Genomic DNA, 19,356 nt, shown 5'->3' on the forward strand with positions numbered 1-19,356 from the left:
GAACAAATTACTACTCGTGTTCAACTTGATCATAAGCAACGCAGGGAACGTGGAAGCAAACGGTTCTCAATGGAAGTACTCGAACCTAATGATCAGGACAAGACCGTTGGAATTACATTGATCATGGAGCAAAGTTCATGTTCTTTCCTGTTTCTTCTTTTCTTTTTTGGGGATGCTAATCGAACTTTCATTTCATATCACTCTCTCTTTGGCCGCCATAGTTGTCCGTGTTTCAGATACAATAATGGTTGCAATAACAACAACAACAACAAAATTCTACCATGCACGGGGGAGGGGTTGGGGTGTGGGGGGGGTGGGGGGGCGAATGCAGAAAATCTTTACATGATTTTGCAGTATTCATTGGTTTTGAGTAATTTCTAATGGCCGTGGTGTGCGTAGGTGGAGATCAAAATGATCATAAGAGTAAGGAAATGGCACAGGTTCAAGTGCGAGGACTCCATGCTGACGAAGGGGATTTTAGTCTGCTAGGAAGTGGACAATCCACAGGGCCTTACGATAAGCCTCTTCCATGCTTTGGATGTGGCATTGGCTGGTTCTCGTGAGTTTCCTTTTTACATTGAAAATGAAAAAAAGTCATGGCAACTGTCTGTCCTTCCCAACAAACAGGAAATATAATTTTTTTTTTTTTTAATCAATCTAAATGCGTCTGTCTGTGTCAGATTTCTTCTGGGATTTGTGTTTCCACCACTCTGGTATTATGCTATGGTGCTTTACTTGGGAAAATATTATCTTAAAGACCCCAGGGAACGACCTGGCCTTGCTGCATCTGCAATTGCTGTAAGTATGCAATGCAAATCATATAAACAAAAACACAGACACAACACCACCGGATCTATGTATGTTGTCTTCCAAATTCTATGTTGCAGATTATAACCTTTTTTTTACTTTGCTCTTCAAAATCTCGCAGGCATTATTTTGTTCGGTCATTGTCGTGATTTCCCTGATTGCTGTTTTCTGTTAGCATAACGAATGCGCATCCCTGGAAGTTAGTTGTTTTTTTTTTTGGGCCTTGCAAAAGTAGGAAATGTGTCTTAAACACTGATTTTGGATGCAACTCATGTAATTATACAGAATGCGCAAGTGTTGTATAATCTTTTTGAAAAAAATAAATAAATATGAGACATACATAAAAAAAAATTAAATTTTTAATAGTAGACTCTACTCTTTTTCAAAGTGATTACACGACGTTTCCGCACTCTACGACTGTATGGAAATTGTTCATGTAATTGGCTCTTAGAATAATGTGAGCCCATCTCAAGTTAATTATTGTTTCCTTCTTTTTTTCTTATATATGATGTTAGATTCATTCTTTAATGGAATAATGAAGAAGAAAACTTTTGGTCAATCGGCATAACTTCAAGCAAATGTACTTAATAATAATAAATAAATAAATTCAAAGCAAGTGCATTACTATAAGAGTAATTATTCCTGCCAAACAGCAGAATTTCAACAAAGATAAAAACTAGAGAGGTGGATATGAACATAATCACCACTGAAATCAGCCAAATTCCCTCTCCTTTTCTTTAACAGAAAACAGTCAAATAACGGAAAAGAAGAAAACAACGTTAAAAGTCCAGGTGAATGCTATGGATACAGCACTCTAGGAAACAACGCTTTGAACAATGTACAAGTTCTTTGAACGCTCCTTCAAAACACAACCTTGTGAGCCTTCTCATCTATGGTCTCCTTTGTTAATGGCATTTCCATGGCATTTGAAATCTTAAGTTCCTCCAGCTGTGACAAAAGTGAGAATTTGGCGACTTGTATTATACCTCTGATAAGGCTAAAAAAATGACATTGTATAGTTGAAAATAAGAAACAGTAGACAGCAAGAAAGACTGTCATGAGGCCAAAGTTCTTTTTTTAACTCGTAAATAAAATTTTATTGATTATAAGAGATAAGAGCGAGCCCAATTATAGGGTTATATACAAAAGCATCGCCTATATGTGCTAGTTTAGTGCAAGAAATTCATGAAAATTCATGCAATTAATCAATTACAATCGACCAATAGTGTAAAGTATTGAACAAGAAATTTCTAACACAATGTACAGACATCCTCTCTTGTTTGGCCAAACATGCTTTTTGCAAAATGACTACCATATATTACTTTGCTGGATAAATCAAAGGAACTGCCTTGAAATAATTATAGTTGAAGAAGGGAAATTGGCAACCACTCAAGGAAGAAAAAATGAATTGGCAACTAGCTTTACTTCACCAACCAGGTAGGTACTATTGATCAGTTTTTATTAAAGATGTATTTTTTGACAATTGTTTTGAACACCAGAATTATAGGAATGGTCAAAAGAGAAACACAGGGCAGATACAAGAGAAACACCTATCAAGAAAACGGAAAAAAGTGTAAGAAATCCTAAAACCAAAGTAAGCACACTTCCAAGGATAAAGGGTTCTGAAGATTTAAGGACCACTTTTCTAAATGGGATTAAAATTCAACATCCTAAGTCCATCAATGTCAAAGAAAAGGCAGTTATAGACACAAACCATACTATTTCATATGATATGGTTGGGTAACTTATGATCAATTTGGTCTTCATTTTGTGCCTTCACTAAGTAGGTAGCAGGTACAATATCATGAAGCATGCATCTTGGGAAGAAAGGTGATCTACCAAAGCAAAACCATTCAGCACCTTTCTTTGCTAGAACAGCTTAATCCCACGTGCATATTGCCACTATGAACAGCAATGCCAAATAGTCCAAATCATTTAAGACCTTCTCCATGTTGGGAACTACAACAAATATTGTTGTACAATCTCATCTGATCTTATACAAAGCAAAACTAGCATTGTCAACACAATCTTCAAAACTCTTACAATGTTTACATTAGCAAGAGAAGGATACAAAAGATGTACAAAGCAATCCATAACTTTAATCTTTTTGACATCTATATTGGACATTCTTACAAATCCCACCATTGGTATGAAACTCAAGTCATTATTGCAAAAGTTTAGTGAAAGAAGCCTCATACTTGATTAAATGATTGAGTACTTCCACTTGTAATGGTTATAAAAGACATCCTTAAAACCAGAAAAAATAAAATGATGCAAACCTAAAATGAAAGTATACCTCTCTGTCATAGTATTAATCAAGGATTTAGGCACAAATGTTGATCAACATTCAGAAAAATTGCTTATAGGGGGTGAATCACGATCTTTCTTTCTTTTTTTTTTTTTTTTTTATAATGCGAAAACCAACACTGGAAGAGCAGTCCTAATGTTTTTTTATTTCTAAGGAGCTGAAGAGAAAAATAATTATAATAAAGTAAGTTTTAAACAAAGTAATGTTTTATTGAGATTCTGAGTAAGTTCTCTTCTATTGTATATCACTTAAGCAGTTCAATTTCAAATGCCTTAATACTAAAGGCCAGGTAAGTGGCAGATACAACCCCATATCAACCAATAAACTCTTTTGGGCACATCCGAACATGTCAAAAAGGCCTCGAATGACTTACATGACTTACAATAATTCCAGCAACATGACTTACATGTGGCTGACATGTGTAAGAGATATAATAGCAGGAAAAATTGGTAGCCGGGCAATGCCACATTGGTATTCTGTTCATTGGTATTCTTCTCACACAAATAATATTAAAAAGGGATCCAGATTTGCACTAAAAACTCCCATAAACTCATAATTCTAATTAGTAGTTTTTCTGTTCAGAAGTTCTTATTAAAAGTTTCATAACTGCATTTTTATCATCCCCCACATTTGTTATGTTCACTAGTCTTCACATTAGTTACCAAAAGGTTGTTTATTTGGGTTTCAGCTATAGGTCCTTAACAGGCTAATTCTTCATGATTTCTACTATCTTTTAATGTTCCTAGTTAGACATTTCTCTTGTCTACATTTGGTGTGCTTGGGCTAAGGCTTGGAAGTATTTAATAAAATTTTTTATTACCTCTCAAAAAAAGTTATCAAAAGTTTAGTCACCTATAGAGAAATAATTTATAAGTATCCAAACATGAGGAATCAATCCTATATTGATCTCCTTAGCCACTGATATATAAGTGCATTATTCGCAACCATAAACCCACCTCTTTGCAGGTTTCTTGGTGTTCTGCTAAAAGCTCATCGTATCTTATTTGCAAATTTGACATTTCAGCTTGTAGCTTTTCATATTCTGACACTGATGGACCACCTAATTTTTGTTGGATGAATCTGCCAAAAGAAATATGCAAGATATTATATCTCAAAGGCTTGTAAACACATGCAGCGACACGTATATGCAATTTTCTAGGAACATTGAGATGGAGTCAGCATCAGTGAAAGCAGTAGGCGCAATTAAGTGCAATTGGACAATGGAAAACTCCAAAGACCAATTTTTAAATGAATAATTGTAGGTGGCCTTTATTTCATTATTTTAATGGCATACAAACAGGCCCTTAGAGGTTGCCTAATTCTTGATAATGCTATAAAACACTATCCTTCTTTTCACTTATGGGACAGATAAACTGATCAAGCATTTACTTTGCATTGGGAAATTTTATATCTTTGCATGTATGGTAAACCTGTTTCTGCTCAATGGCGAATTTAAAAGTCAGTTAATGTCAGTTTTTATAAAGTATAACATGCAGCATTAGATTGTATATAGCAATAAGATTTGACGATCTTTGCTAGTACCCATATTTCTATATCTTCCACGCCTTTGAGAATACTTCCATCGAATGTAATGTAAGCCCTATGGTTTGCACAAGAAGCAAATACGCCCAATGGTTTGAAAAGGGAATTAATTATTCTTCCAATTCTAAAATTTGTCAAAGTGAAGAGCTCTTTAACTAATCCGAACAAAGATACAGAAGAACTTTACATAGCCCATCCTTTTGCCAAAGTACATACACGCACGCACAGAAATTTGAAATCAAATCTCTTGGTTTCAACGAATGCATTTGCTTAAAAAATGAACTTACTCAAGGGCAGAGGAAGGTTTGTCATTCTGCTCATACAATGAAACCAGAACTGAAAAGAAGACAGCCAGGAAAAAAAAGGTTAATAAAGTGATCAAAGCCAGACATGAAAAATAAAATATACAACTCAACTAAAAATTCTGATCTAAAGAGAGCAGAAAAAACCTTTAGTTAGAGCATCAAGAACCCCACTTGACTCCAAATATTTCCTGAATGCTTCTTTCTTTACCTCTTTTTCCTATATATGTCAAGAGTAAATATTCAGGATCTAAATGCAAAACCCATTATATATATATATATTCCCAGTCATACCTCCTTGTTTCGCATCATGATCTTCTTCCTCGGGTCTCAAATAGTGAATGGATCTCTTGAACGGGTTCTTTTTGGGGGAGGGGGTGGGGAAACTGAAATTTCTTTATCTGGGTTTCGGGTTTACGCTTTTGTTTTGACAGGCATAGCGGAACTGCTCCAAGCTGGACTCGTTGCTTTATATTTTATCAATTTCTCCTAATTTGAAAAAAAATCCAAATAAAATTTATGAAATATGTTGAATTGCCTTTCCCAACTAACAAATAATAACTTACGAAAAAGGATTAAATAATGTTTGAGAGTTGCATCTGGTTTGAAAGGGGCAGAAAAAGGCACAGGAAAGTAGAGGCCTAAAGTGGAACACAAAGTTAAATGGTAATACCTTCCGAAGAAATTATTATTAATGCAAAGTTTTTTTTTTTTTTGAATCAATTAATGCAAAGTTGAAATAGGTATTAGCATCTAGAAAAATTTTATTCATAAGCTTCACACACCATATATCATTCTTTTTATTTATTTATTTATTTCTCTTATCAAATATGTGATATATGGATGATGAGTAAAAAAATTCAATTATTTTAAAAAGAATAAAATTAAAAAAAAAATGTGTGGTGTGTGATATGTGAGGCTTATAAATAGCAAAACTATCTCCCTCCCTGCTAATGTGGTCTCATTCTCAAGCAACATGAGAATAGGCTTTTGTAATTGATTAGAGGGGAGGAGGGAATCTAGTCTTTATATATAGAAAACTAATGAAATTCTCTCATTTAAGACTAATGATTTGTTTTTGTAGAAGCTTCCTATACATAGAGCTTCATATGAATAGAGTATTAGAGATGTTAAATCATCACCTTTTTCAAAAAAAAAAAAAAAAGGAAAGAAAAGAATTGCCTGCAAATTGCATAATGTAACATGTATAGTAAACCATAACATTTGATGTGCATTCACGTAAATAAACAAGAACATGGCCAATGCCACAATCACCAAGTTGATAACCTACTCTATTTTTTTTTTTTTTTTATGGGTAGCCAATAACATACTTTTTTGTTTATTATCATTTTGTTAAATACATATGAGTCTGGTATGTTGTATGGATGGAAGTATGTATTAAGGAGCTGTGAGAACGAGTTTTGAATGTTGGACCTGGACACTTTGTGTCTAGCAATTAGCAAGCCTCCAGGTGGTGTCTAATTTGTGTCTGATTACTAATAAGCCTGCTCGTGAATGATTATGATGCTATGTGAGCATATTGATTCTGACTCCTCACTGCTTCTATTGCTATATTTTGTAATTTGAAAATAAAAACCGGAGTGAACAAATTCAATCATTTTCATTTTGCCTCAAGAAACTTGGCACCCCGAAGACTTTTTTCTATAAGTGGAGGATGATGGTTAAAAACTTAAAACGAAGATGAAATAGAAAGGGATTTTAAAAATCAAATACCATGACTAATGCAAGTGTTCGGCTTTAAATGACCAGAACCAGCACTCCCTAACACGGATTATGCAAAAGGAAACCAATGTTGAGACTGATGAATAAGATTGTGTCAAGCAGCGTGGAATGAATTATGAAACAGAGAGACTCAATGGTATAGATAAAGTCACAAAGTAGCCAGGCACTCATCAGCGTGCCATCCATCAAATATTCAAATTAATGACCACATCTGCGTAGGCTAATCCTCCCACTTTAAGCTATACTTCCAGCATGCATTAGTTCCATGATAGTTAATTAGTAATGAATGATGGCACATTGCATGTCTTACACATCTCTTACATATTTTATCAAACCCATTGCATGCATACAACACAACTTACAAACACATTACACATTTTATCAAACACATTTCTTTACTACAATACAACTTCACAAGAATCACAACAATTAATCCCAAAACAAACTAATTTCAGGCAACCCAACAACATGGAAAAAAAGAATACATAAAATTTAATTCCTTGATTTAATTTTAGGACTCAGAATCAGGTACTCTTACCAGTTACAAGAGGCTGAAGCTGAACAGAGACTGAAGCTTGGAATCTTGTTGCGCACTACGGAGGCACAAAGAGCAATTGCAGGCCGGTAGCAACAAAGAGGGAACGAGGCAGCGAGACACAGAGATTCGAGAGGTTCAGAGAAGGGAGAAGGGAAGGGGAAGGGGTCCAGCGTTTTAAATCCAGATGTAAAACGACGTCGTTTTACATCTGGATTTTTTAAAAAAATTGGAGTCGGAATTGGAGTAGCTCCGAATTAGATGACATAGTCGAAATCGGAGTTCAGAGTGGACTAATATGAGGTACTTTGTTCAATTTTTAAAATTTTTTTATGACATAACCATGCAGATATCTAGATCCAAATATACAACTACGAACTTGTACTTCAATGAGCTCTTGGAGCTTCACTTCCACTTGCAAAGTAGTTGTGCTAACTATAGAGAATTGTTATCTGCTATGACTATGAGGATGAAGACCAAATATGATAAATATTGGAGAAATATTGAGAAGATAAATAGATTACTATTTGTGGCTATGATCCTTGACTCTCGATATAAGTTGGCCGTTCTAGAATTTTGGGTAAATTCCATCCTTGGAGCAGTGAAGGCTGCAAAGTTTATTAGAGTGCTAAAAAGTGATATTAATGACCTATATAGTCACTACGGCAATAGTTGTCAACCTCCATCCGCAGCTGGTAGCTCCTCACATTCGAGGCCGATGGGGTCGACAACTTCCTTAGATGATACTAACTCATCCATAAGGGTTACATGCCATCGTATTATGCACCAGTGTCATCAACTCATTGCAACAAGGAATATTATGCAGTGTACATCTGAGGTTGAACGATATTTTATGGAAGCTGTCGAGGCACCTAGTGCTGTATTTCAGAACACTCATACTTACTAATTTGTTAGTTAAATTATACAATGGAATTTAACTAATTAACTAAATATTTTGTTTGGGCTTGTGTCAGTAATTTTCTGTGGAACTTTCTTTGAAGAAATTTAACACAAATAATTAGTTACTTGCAGAATTATTTGTGTTAAAATTTCTTCAATGGCTTACCCCCAGCACGTGTGTTAAATTTCTAACAGAAGAACACTTACTGAGGGCAGTGAGTGTATAAGAATTTAATTGTAATGAAGGAGTTGTGAGTGTCAAATGGAGTTTGCTTTTAGAGGCGTGGAGCACAGGCTTGAATTGGAGAATTCTGGGTTCATCAAAACTTGGATTTCTATTTTAGATTTGAATAATGCTACTATGCCGCCTCATTTTGACCACTCATATATTTTTTTTAATTTACTGATTAAGGAAGTGACTATTAGTATATTGGTGTATTTTTTATTTTTTAAAATATTTAAATATGTTAAAAAATGTAAAGAAAAAAAGAAGAAAAAAATAAAAAGTAAAATTTGTACTAGTGGGCATGTTCAGCGATCAAAGCTGGGTAGCACACTAGCACTACCCTTTAGATTTGCATAGATTAGGATCTCGTGTGATTGGGTTTTGATTTTCATATTGCTGTTAAGATGTGCATTGATTTTCATCTTGTCATTCGAATTTCTTGGTTGAAACTCACAGATAAGGGGGATATTTTTCATACCTTTGTTTGGGAATGATTTAGTGGTTCTCCTAATTTTTAAAAGGAGTACATGAAATTGAGCTCTCAGCATTTGATTGGATGGTGTCAAACTAAATTTTAAAGCATCTCCTAACTAAAGATGGACTTATATTGTATAAGTTGTAATGATTAATTTGAAAAAATTGTAATGATTAATTTGAAAATTTTGTATTTGAATTATGTTTGAAAATGAGATGTGATGAGATAAGATGAGATGAGAATTTTGAGATGAAATCTATTTTCAAACAAGCCTTGATAGACCTAAGTGAGTTGATAAACCGCATACAAGGCGCAAGAAAAACAACCGTCAAGTAGATCCTAGGAGATCCTAACACTTATGGATCAAATCTATGAAAACTGGACCAACTTGTATAATATAAAATTATAGACCAAAAATAAAACTTATGCACGTAGGTGATCATCTTCTCCATTCTAGGGGTACCGTAGCACCCATGCAGTGTGTGAGGACTGTACAGTTTCAAAGGAAGGAACTCCCCTACACAAAGGTAAACGCAGCCGAGAAGAAGGTAGTTAGTTGAACAACGTGTAGCCGAAAGCATTGTAGGGCGAGCAACACATTATAGTGAGCAAATTTACAGGACAAGAAATGCATGTGAGCAAGTCGAACGCCACTTTGGATGACCAAGGGAAAAGCTTTATATATCAAGCGATCAAAAGGCGTGCTAGCGATAAGTAAAGCGGCCAAATGCCACATGGGCGATATTCAATTTATACTTCTTAGTCTCTGTGGGTATGTTTATGATATTCATTTTCTACTTCACCTAAACTACTTATGTGGCTATGTTTATGATATTCATTTTCTACTTCCTAGGATTGTTTGGATACAAGAAGTCTTTCAACTCATTTCATCTCATCTAATCTAATTATTATAACTTTCTCAAACTTCTACACAAAATACAACAAACAATTCAAAATTTTCAAATACCAAAACAAAAATAATAAAAAATAATAATATTATAACAATATTTTATTCAACTTTCAACTTTTATCTCATCTCAACTCACAATCCAAACCTCCCTTAGTCTTTTTCTCTCATGAAAGTGCATATTTGTCTCGTTATGTTTACTGACTACTTTGATGATGTGATTTCAAAGTATTTAATGTATCGGTTTCAAGGAGTTCTAAGTGTGTGTGTGTGTATCACGAATCCAAGCTATGATGGAAAATTATCTTAGTAGAGCTTCTCTGGTTACTCGGGAACGCTTAAAAATTGAGTAACGTCCCTGGGTTGTCGCTTGGCAACAACGAGATTGGGCGATGTGTGGACCATGTTGAGTCGAGGGAAGGAATCTCCTCATGTAGGCAAAACATTAGCAGAAATGAGGCAGTTAAGCAAGCAACATGCAATCAAAAAAGAAGTAAGGTGAGCAGGATGTTGTAGAGAGCTTGGCAAATGCGGACAGTAGAAGGTGACTAAAGAAGGTTCACCCTACACCCATCGAGCAAAGGATGTGCTAACCATACAAAAGGCAAGCTTGTTGTGAAGGAGGAGAGCACTCCGAGATAACCTGGAGGAGCTTAGAAGGCAGCAGGTGATGTACCCAAAGCCTATGCGCCATCACAAAAGTCACAATAGGAGCACGCTTGGGGAAGAGGTTACAGATTTGTAGCCTATATCGTCTAACCTTAGAAGTAAGGCCTAATGCCACATGGGCAACTCTCATAAGGAGAATGACTACAAGCTTAGTCTCAAGGCAAGTAGTAGAGATGTGTGCGCCTTGTCCTATGAGTCCACTCGGTCTCTACCGTTCTTCAATCCAGAGGACACATGGACGACCGAGATTCAAGATTGCCTTTTTAGTCAATTAGAGGTTAGGATCCGTCAGGACTGTAACTGACAGTTCTGCAGTATAAAAGGCATTGGACAATAGTCAACATCTCACTTTTGAGATTTGAAAGTATTTATCTTTTCTCTCTTCTACTATTTGAAGACTTCGACAAAGCAAAGAGCTTAGAGTTTTCATCCACAAGGAGGCCGACGATCCCAACATGACCATTAACATTTAGTTGCTGTCTAGGTAGGTTCACTCCTACGATGATACTAGAAATGTGGGGTAAATGTTTATGGGTATATTCATGATGTCATATTCTACTTCTCATCTCTTTTTCTCATAAAGTAAATACATTTCTCACTATACTTATTGATTACTTTGATGGTGTGATTTCATGATGATGTGATTTAGAGTGATGTGCCTTTAATGTGCTTTGTACTCATGGGATCGGGTTGAGGGCTCCCCGTACCATTCTTGGTGGACCATGAGTTTCGTATGGATAGAGGGGTTCCCGTGATGATCGGGGTGAATTGTTTATGTATAACTCCATTTGATAACATGGGTTGAAAGTGTCTTTGTGTTGATTAGGTGGAGCGCTCTCTGTGCTACTTTGGTGAATATGTCCCATGCATTGGCAGGGTAGATATTCTTGTGTCAAATGGACAGAGTGATTTCTCATGTTGGGCGGGTGGAGTGATTTCTCGTGTCGGATGTGTGGAGTGATTCCTCGTAGTTAGTGATGATCATGATGTTTTTCTCATTATACAAGTTTTGCTCAGCGGGTGATTCCTCACCTTACTTATGAATGTATGCATTTTGCTCAGTTGGTGATTCCTTGCTATGCTAATGAATATGTGTGTCTTGCAAAGAGGGTGATTCCCCACCATGCTTAAGATATATGTGTTATCGATTTTATTTACAGGAACTTGGTTATGCATATTCATTATCATTGTCTCTTATTATTAGTGTTGTTATGAGTTTAACTTACTAAGGCTTCATTAAAATCTTTATGTTAGTCCCACTACGGTTCCACTCCTCGGAACTGTAGACTTTGATACATATGTAGTCCAGAAGACCAACCCAAGAATAAACGACCTACCTAACCTGAAGAATAGCCATGGAGGAATGTCTCCATTCAGTTTAATATATTTGTAAGTTTTAAGATGTTTATTGTAGTTAGGCGACAAACAATAAACAATTTTTGGTGTTCTGTATTTCGATGTGGGCGATAATCTAATGATAGTATGTAATTACATATGAGATGAAGGAAGGATGACGTATGGATATTTTTATTAGATGAAGGAGTATTTGTACAATTTTGCTAGTACAACTAGTACTAGTCTCCGACTAATCACCTTTACTCATTCTACTGTGATAAATTTTCCACATACACATGTGCTTGGCATACGAGAATGTGAGATCCCCACAAATGAAAGGGGTGTGGCTGATTGGCTCACATCTCGGGCATCGTGGTTCTTCCTCTGCAAACTACAATGGGGGTTGGGGGTGCCATAACTTGGTCTCAGAGCTTTTACGACTCTCGGTATATCCATAATATTATTTAGGGTAGCATTAGAGCAATAATATGTGACCTTTAGTGTGATAGGCTGAAATCTTTGGGTATCATAGGCCGATATGTTAGCAAATAAGTTTGGCTCAAGCGTGAGAGTGATAGGCTTGGATTTCTGTGGCATGATTACAATTTGGTGTGACTGAGAGTTTCACATATTAGATGACCCAGGGGCAATCACGTAGATGATCAACCTTGTAACGATGGAAACCACGCCACAGGCCAAGCGATCGACCGTATGAAGGACATGTTGAAGGGACAGCATGATTTTTTCCAATAGCAATTGCAAACACAACAAGTTAATCACCCACACATTGAACATAGAGGATGTATGTACAAACGATCCTTAGCCTATTGATATATAAGGTTCTTTGGGAATGAAGGGCCAACAAAAGCAGGAAGGTGGATTAAGGATATTGAAAGGACATTTGAAGTGTGCAGTTGGACGGAGGATCATAAAATACTATATGCTAGCTAGTTATTTTAAGTAGAAGTAGCAATTTTGTGGGATGCCAAGGGGCAACTGCTTATCACAGAACTAGGATCTGTGGAAGCCATTCCTTGGGAAAGGTTTAAGAAGGAATTTGATGATTGATATTTCCCTACCACAGTGAGGCAGCAGAAGTTGAAGGTTTTACCGGTTTAGTTCATGGTGGCATGACAGTCGAACAATATGCTACTAAGTTTGTGAAGTTGGGAAGGTTTGCCCCACATTTTATCGCCACGAAAGAAATGCATGATGAGTGCTTCCAAGATGGGGGTTACAGCTGTGATTACGAACTCAAGTGACTTGCCTGCAAATACAAGACTTCCAGAGGTTAGTAAATGTGGCCTCAATCTCTAAGTAGGAGTATTGTAGTCTTGCGGCCATGACAATGGGCTAGAAATTTGTTGGGGGAAGGAAGTAGATCTGGATCACCCCAAAAGTTTGCATATAGGACAGGGGTATGTCCACAAGCTATCATTGGAATGCGCATGGGAGGATGGGCACTAGTGTGTGACCACTGTAACAAATCCCATTAGGAGAATTATCACTAACTCACGCTCACATGCTATCGATGCGGTCAAGTCAGACATTATGCCAAGGAGTGCCCGAAGGCAGTCCAGTAAGGAAGGACTAGCCCTATGGGAGGAAAAGGAGGCCAAAGACAGGTGATGTAGGCAAGGGTGTATGCATTGACATTGACACCATGGGTGGTGATGAATACGCCCCAGAAACCCAGAAGGCGGGCATCATTATAGGTACGGACTCCCTAGGTCTAGAATGAGCATGCATTGATCATTAGAATGTTTTTGTAAGAATTATGAGGTTTGGTTGCAACAAGACAAGTGAAGGTATTTGGGTACTATACGTGCACCTTATTTGACTCGAGAGCATCCTAGTGTGAAGTGATATCCTCGATGAAGTGATATCCAAGGAAAGAGTCTCAGTAGACCCAAGTAAGATTGAAGCGGTCATAGATTGGGTTAGGAGTTTTGATTGCACTCGATGGGTATTACAGAAGATTCGTGGAGGGATTTTCTAAACTTTTGAGTCCACTCACAACATTGACTAGGAAGAACACTAGATATATATGGACCAGGTAATGCGAAAGGAGTTTCAAGGAAGTGAAGAAAATGTTGACCACGATGCCTGTATTAGCATTTCCAGAGCCTCGCAAGCCAATGGTGGTGTTTAGTAATGCATCTAAGTATGGACTTGGGTGTGTTCTAATGCAAGATGAGAGAGTACTAGCATATTCCTCACGACAATTGAAGCACCATGAAAAGAACTACCCTACCCATGATTTGGAATTGGCAGTGGTGGTCTTTGCCTTAAAGATTTGGCAACATTATCATTACAGAGAAGTCTGCTAAATATATACAAGAGTCTGGACATCTCTTCACCCAAAGGAACCTCAATATAAGGCAAAGGAGATGGCTGGAGATCATAAGTGACTATCGTTGCGAGATCAAGTACCATCTCAGAAAAGCCAATTTGGTCATCGATGCTTTAAGTTGAAAATCTTAGATGAAGGGAGTCGATGGGTCTACAAACATGGATTCCCTCCTCAATGGGATGAGGTGACTACTGGTGGAAAGTTCACAACAAGGGAAAGCCCTCGCCTCGATGCAGGAGTTAAATGTGATGGACTAAAAGAGCATCAACGAAAAGATCCAAAATTATTGGACATTTGACGAAGGGTTAGGAAGTTGAAGGGCCCATGCACTTCAGTCTCAATGAAAATGGAACCGTGTTGTATATAGGTCAAAGGGTGATCCCTATCGACTAGGAGATTAAAGGAAAGATGCTCACTGAGGCTCATTCAGAACACCTGGGTAATACAAAAATGTGCGGAGATTTGAAGAAAAACTGTTGGTAGGAAGGAATGAAGTGGGATATTGCCCACTTTATCTAAAGATGTTTCACGTGTAGTTAAGTGAAGGTAGAATATCAAAGACATGTTGAGAATTTGCAACCTTTGCCTATCCCAAAGTGAAAATGGGATGACACTGCCATGGAGTTCATAGTCAGTTGTAACTAAATCTCATTTAAACTAACTATTCGGGGTTCTTGGTAGTGCTACTCTATATGCTACTCGATCTACCATTTCCATTATTTAATAGGGCCCAACATATCTTGGTCTCAACTTTCATTTCTTCTCAAACCTCTTCACGCCCTTGATGGGTGACACTATGACACTTTAAGATACACCCAATCACGCTCTTCGAAAGTCAAGTCTCATATTCTTGTATCAACATAACTTTTATGTCGACACTGTGTTGTCACTATCCTTTCTCGTATAACCTTGACTTGATCCTTCATTTCTTGGATTAACTCTGGCCCAATGACCTTACATTCTCCAACTTCATCTCAATATAAAGATGACCTACATTTCTTCTTGTAGAAAGCTTTGTAAAGGGCCATTTGGATAGTTGCCTCGTAGCTATTGTTATAGGCGAACTCGATGAGTGGGATATGGTTCTCCCAAATGCATTTGAAGTTAGCATGTAGGCTCTTATCGTATCTTTCAGTGTTTGGTAGGGTTGTAAATGAACTAGTCTGTTCGATAGCTCGCTCGGTACTCGCTCAGTTAAACTCGAATCGAACTTAACTCGTGAAAAAAAAGATCATTTGTGAAAGTAGATACCCGCTAAATTTGTAAATGATACATATCCGACAAAACTCGACTCGACTCGGCTAAGACTCATTAATGCCCGCTCGTTTATGCTCGAGTCGACTCGTTAGCTCGACTCGATTAAAACTCATGCATATTGATAAATATATATACACCTATGTATATATACATATATATATGTGTATTAGCTAATAATATAAGCATACCACTTTTATAATTAAATATATAATATGTAATCTAATTACTTATGTCTATATAGTGAATATACTTCATAGGTATATTTTATATAATAATTAGTCGATAAAATTTAATAATTTCATATACTAGTATGTGGGAACCATATATGAAATAGATATATACTATCATACTAAGTGTATGTCTTAATAATATATGTAGGCATATAATATATTGTTATTCTGGATAAATATCAACTAGTTAGATATTAATTATTTATAAATTTTTTTAAATTTTATAATTCAATAGAGGTTTTACTTTATAAATTCAATATTAGATCTTTTGTTCTTTTTATTTAATTTATTAATTGTTTATTGTTTATTAATTGTATAAACAATTCGAGCTCGAGCTTGGCTTAACTCAAACACGTTTGTGGGACGAGTTTGAGCTCGAGCTCGAGTTGAGAGTTTAACTTATTGAGTCGAGCTTGAACAAATAATAAAAAAAAATCTAGCGGGGACTCGAGCTCGAGTATTTTGAGTCGAGCCAAGCTCGGCAAGTCAAAGACCGGCTCGGCTTGACTCAATTACAGCCCTAGTGTTTGGATGGTTCGCTCAAACTATCTATTTGTCTGCGAGTGATACACATTTCTAAACCTTAGCTTTGTACCCATCGCCGGTGGTAGGCTTCTCCAAAAATGGGAAGTAAATCTTGGATCTTGATTCAATACTATGGTCTTAGGCACGTTGTGAAGACCCCACCAACATACAGGGACATATCGCCAATAGAGTTGAGTGGAAAGAAAGATTGAGGGACACTCCATTGGTGCGGTGAGGAGAATGACAGCGGGTGCCACAAAGTGCAGCTAAGGGGTGCTACCCGCCCCTACGGGGCGGGGCCACCCCTTCCCCTGCCCCCAGGATGCGGGGGCGGGGTACCCCGCCCCGATGGGAGGGGTACAGGGAGGATTCCCAATCTGCCCTGCCTCCATCTACTTAAAAACAAACTACATTTTACTTTGTTTAAAAAATATTTTTAAGTGCAAAAGTAATTAAAAATATATTTTTAGACCCAAATTATAAATTTAAATTTTGTAAATATAACTATAATTTAAAAACTAAGTAATTTTTAAATTTGTTAGTGTATATTTTGTGTAAATTGAAGTGTATTAGCTTTTAAACTATGTAGTTTTTAAATTTACAAATGTATATTTTGTAAACAAGTCTAACAAATTGTAATATATATTTATATATACACAATTTATAAAATATAAATATATATTTATGTTTATATATAAAAATATATATATAAATCTAGGCGAGGCGAGGAAAATGCGGGGCGGGGTTGGGCCCTCCCCGCCACCCGCCCCCGCTAGGGGCTCTAGATGCAGGGCACCCCCGCATGGGCAGAGCGGGGTTGCCCGCCCCGTCCCGCCATGCTGAGGCTGGGCGAACGTGGGAAGGGCAGTGAGGTGTGGGGCCCCGTTGCCCACCCCTAAGTGCAGCTGGTCCAACATGTGGGGGATCAAGCACCTTGTGGACTCTCGAGCTGTAATGTCCCATAGTGAGGTGGAAATATGCGTCTCGTCCCATGGTAGGTGAGCTAGAAAAGTCACTCGCCATGAAGACGAGAACAAGGAGCTGAAGATGCTAGTAGCTCTGATGATACTAAGGCTAACTGCCCAAGATGAGTAACGGTTACTCACCCAGGGTGAGCAATGGCCAATAATAGGCTAGATCAAGTATTAGAGCTTTTCGGAATGACATGGAAGATGCTCAGAAAAGTGGTAGTGCCGTACGTAGAAGCCTACAATCCATCTACAAGATCACATTCAGAGTGGGTCTGCAATGAAAGGTGAAGGCATGAAAAATAATATCATCTGAACCCAGAGGTATAGCCAGACACCACGTGGAAGACCCTCATTGAAGGATGGACTGAGGAGTTGGTTGACCACAGAGAAGGGCCAAACATTCCCTAGCCATTTGTCTCTGTCATTCTGCATTTTGACAGACAAGGCCAAAGGACTTCTAATCAAGCACGCCTGGAGTTAGAAGGATGTTTGACAGTCCCACTCTATAAAAGGAATTTAGACATGGGACAAAATATAACTTTACAATCTTATATACCTGAGACCCCTCGTAGTCAAAAGCTACGAAGGGAGCAAGGAAATGAGCGATGAAACTGAGTGTCGAGTACGATGTTGTGAGGTAGATTAGCTTCTAAGACAAGATTAGGGAATGCAGGGTGAATATTGCATGTAAGAGGCATTTGCATTTTCTGTAACCTTCCACTTTCCGACATAAATAAATTTTTTTTGGATCATTATGTTTATCTTATGTTCACTTCATGTTTTTCGAGATTTTGAATGTGTTGCTATTTTTCGCTGGCTCATGATCCCGATGTGTGTGTATTTATATCTCTATGTGAGTATGTGTACTATGTATCAATCATGGGGTGGGACGGTGTTCCTTGTGCCCATTCTTGCGAGATGTTACCACGAGTTTCAAACGAGTAGAGGGATTCTTTGTGAGGATTCAGGGGGGGGGGGAGGTGGTATTGTGTTTGACCACACCTGATAGTCGAGATGTAGAACCCCTCGACACATCATGTGATGGTTTCTTGAGTTGGTTAGTTGGGTAGACATTTTCTTGGCGTAACATGTGGTGTCTATGTGACGAAAGCTTGTGTGACGAATGCCTATATGGCAAATTCCTGTGAGGTAAATGTCTGTGTGATGAATATCTATGTGATGATAATAATGCCTTTGGAACCGAGACTATTATGGATTTGATCTACTAAAGCGAAGGGTGACTTTTGGCCATACTAGTATCTGTGTTTGAATGTTACTTTGCATAAGAGGGTAACTTCTCAGAGGATTATTACTCGATGTGCTTATATATATGCATTTCAGTAAGAATGTGATTCCTCGCCAAAGCATACATGCATATGTCCTTTTGTTATTTACATGTATTCATTGCATCTTCAGGATCATTATATCTCATTAGTAGTTTTTGTTATGGCTACTAACTTATCTATGGTTTTATTCTTAGAACTATAGATTTTGATGCAAAGTTAGGACCAAAAGTGACACTTAAGGAGGAAGAGCCAACCCTGCCTGAATCATAAAGATAGAGGTCTATCTCTGTCATTGGCGTCATGCCTTATTTTGAGTTGTATCTAGCCATCTAGAAAGGCCAATTGTATTCAGTTTGTCGCATATTCGGCAATGAACATTTCATTTTGGGTTGTATGTAACTCGATGTTAATATTTATGATGAATGACAATGACATTTTCTTAAACATGTTTTAGATTCTGGTACTGCAAGGTCTAGTTACTGACTAAATCTCTACCTTTTCCGTTGCGATATTATACCTATATCCCACACGTGCCCTTCCATGTGAATGAGGCACGCCTAGACCAATTAAATCATGGGTGTAGACCACTTCGCTGGCACCCTTGGCACCATAAAACCTCGCCAGGACCTTCACACAAGGGACGGGGTGCCACAAGACCCTTAGAAATTAGTGTGAAATTGTGAGTTATCTCCCAAGAAAATAACCTAACTTAACAACTAAGGACTTCACCCAAATCAATAAGTTTTTCCTCCATGATTCGCTGCTTTACCAAGAACTATACTAGTTAATTCTCTTGTTGTTTTTCTGTTATGCCTACACATAAGCAATGTTTCTTTCCAAACTTTCTTCAACATTTTGCTTATATAGTTGGGATTATGTTTAAAGGAGGCAAATTTTGAAGCAAGAATATAGCTAAATTGTTGGGTGTACAGGTTAGTGCAAACCAAAGTCTAATTTTCTACTATACATTCTGTTTTAGTGCAAA

General features: G+C 37.3%; 2 protein-coding genes across 2 annotated transcripts; one reads left to right on the plus strand and one right to left on the minus strand.

Annotated features, from left to right (window-relative positions):
- The first annotated feature begins 431 nt into the window (after positions 1-431).
- On the plus strand, positions 432-982 carry LOC121260150 (60S ribosomal protein L18a-like protein). The gene is made up of 3 exons (XM_041161996.1): positions 432-559; positions 681-798; positions 929-982. Exons 1-3 carry the CDS (start codon positions 432-434, stop codon positions 980-982), a joined length of 300 nt encoding a protein of 99 aa, XP_041017930.1.
- Positions 983-1,409: 427 nt separating this feature from the next.
- On the minus strand, positions 1,410-5,412 carry LOC121261606 (c-Myc-binding protein homolog). The gene is made up of 5 exons (XM_041164051.1): positions 5,254-5,412; positions 5,107-5,179; positions 4,945-4,993; positions 4,072-4,195; positions 1,410-1,755 (listed from the first exon to the last, which is right to left on the minus strand). The coding sequence occupies exons 1-5, from the start codon at positions 5,269-5,271 to the stop codon at positions 1,669-1,671; spliced, it is 351 nt and encodes a 116-aa protein (XP_041019985.1). The 5' UTR covers positions 5,272-5,412; the 3' UTR covers positions 1,410-1,668.
- Between the last annotated feature and the right edge of the window lie 13,944 nt (positions 5,413-19,356).

This window comes from Juglans microcarpa x Juglans regia, chromosome 4D (genome assembly GCF_004785595.1).
Source record: "Juglans microcarpa x Juglans regia isolate MS1-56 chromosome 4D, Jm3101_v1.0, whole genome shotgun sequence".
Lineage (NCBI taxonomy): Eukaryota > Viridiplantae > Streptophyta > Magnoliopsida > Fagales > Juglandaceae > Juglans > Juglans microcarpa x Juglans regia.

Coding starts and splice junctions, on each gene's coding strand:
- LOC121260150 (XM_041161996.1), top strand. CDS start 432: ATGGCACAGGTTCAAGTGCGAGGACTCCATGCTGACGAAGGGGATTTT. Junction 560..680: donor TGTGGCATTGGCTGGTTCTC/GTGAGTTTCCTT, acceptor TGTCTGTGTCAG/ATTTCTTCTGGGATTTGTGT. Junction 799..928: donor TTGCTGCATCTGCAATTGCT/GTAAGTATGCAA, acceptor AAAATCTCGCAG/GCATTATTTTGTTCGGTCAT.
- LOC121261606 (XM_041164051.1), bottom strand. Junction 4,994..5,106: donor TCTTGATGCTCTAACTAAAG/GTTTTTTCTGCT, acceptor TCTTCTTTTCAG/TTCTGGTTTCATTGTATGAG. Junction 4,196..4,944: donor AAACCTTCCTCTGCCCTTGA/GTAAGTTCATTT, acceptor TTCTTTTGGCAG/ATTCATCCAACAAAAATTAG.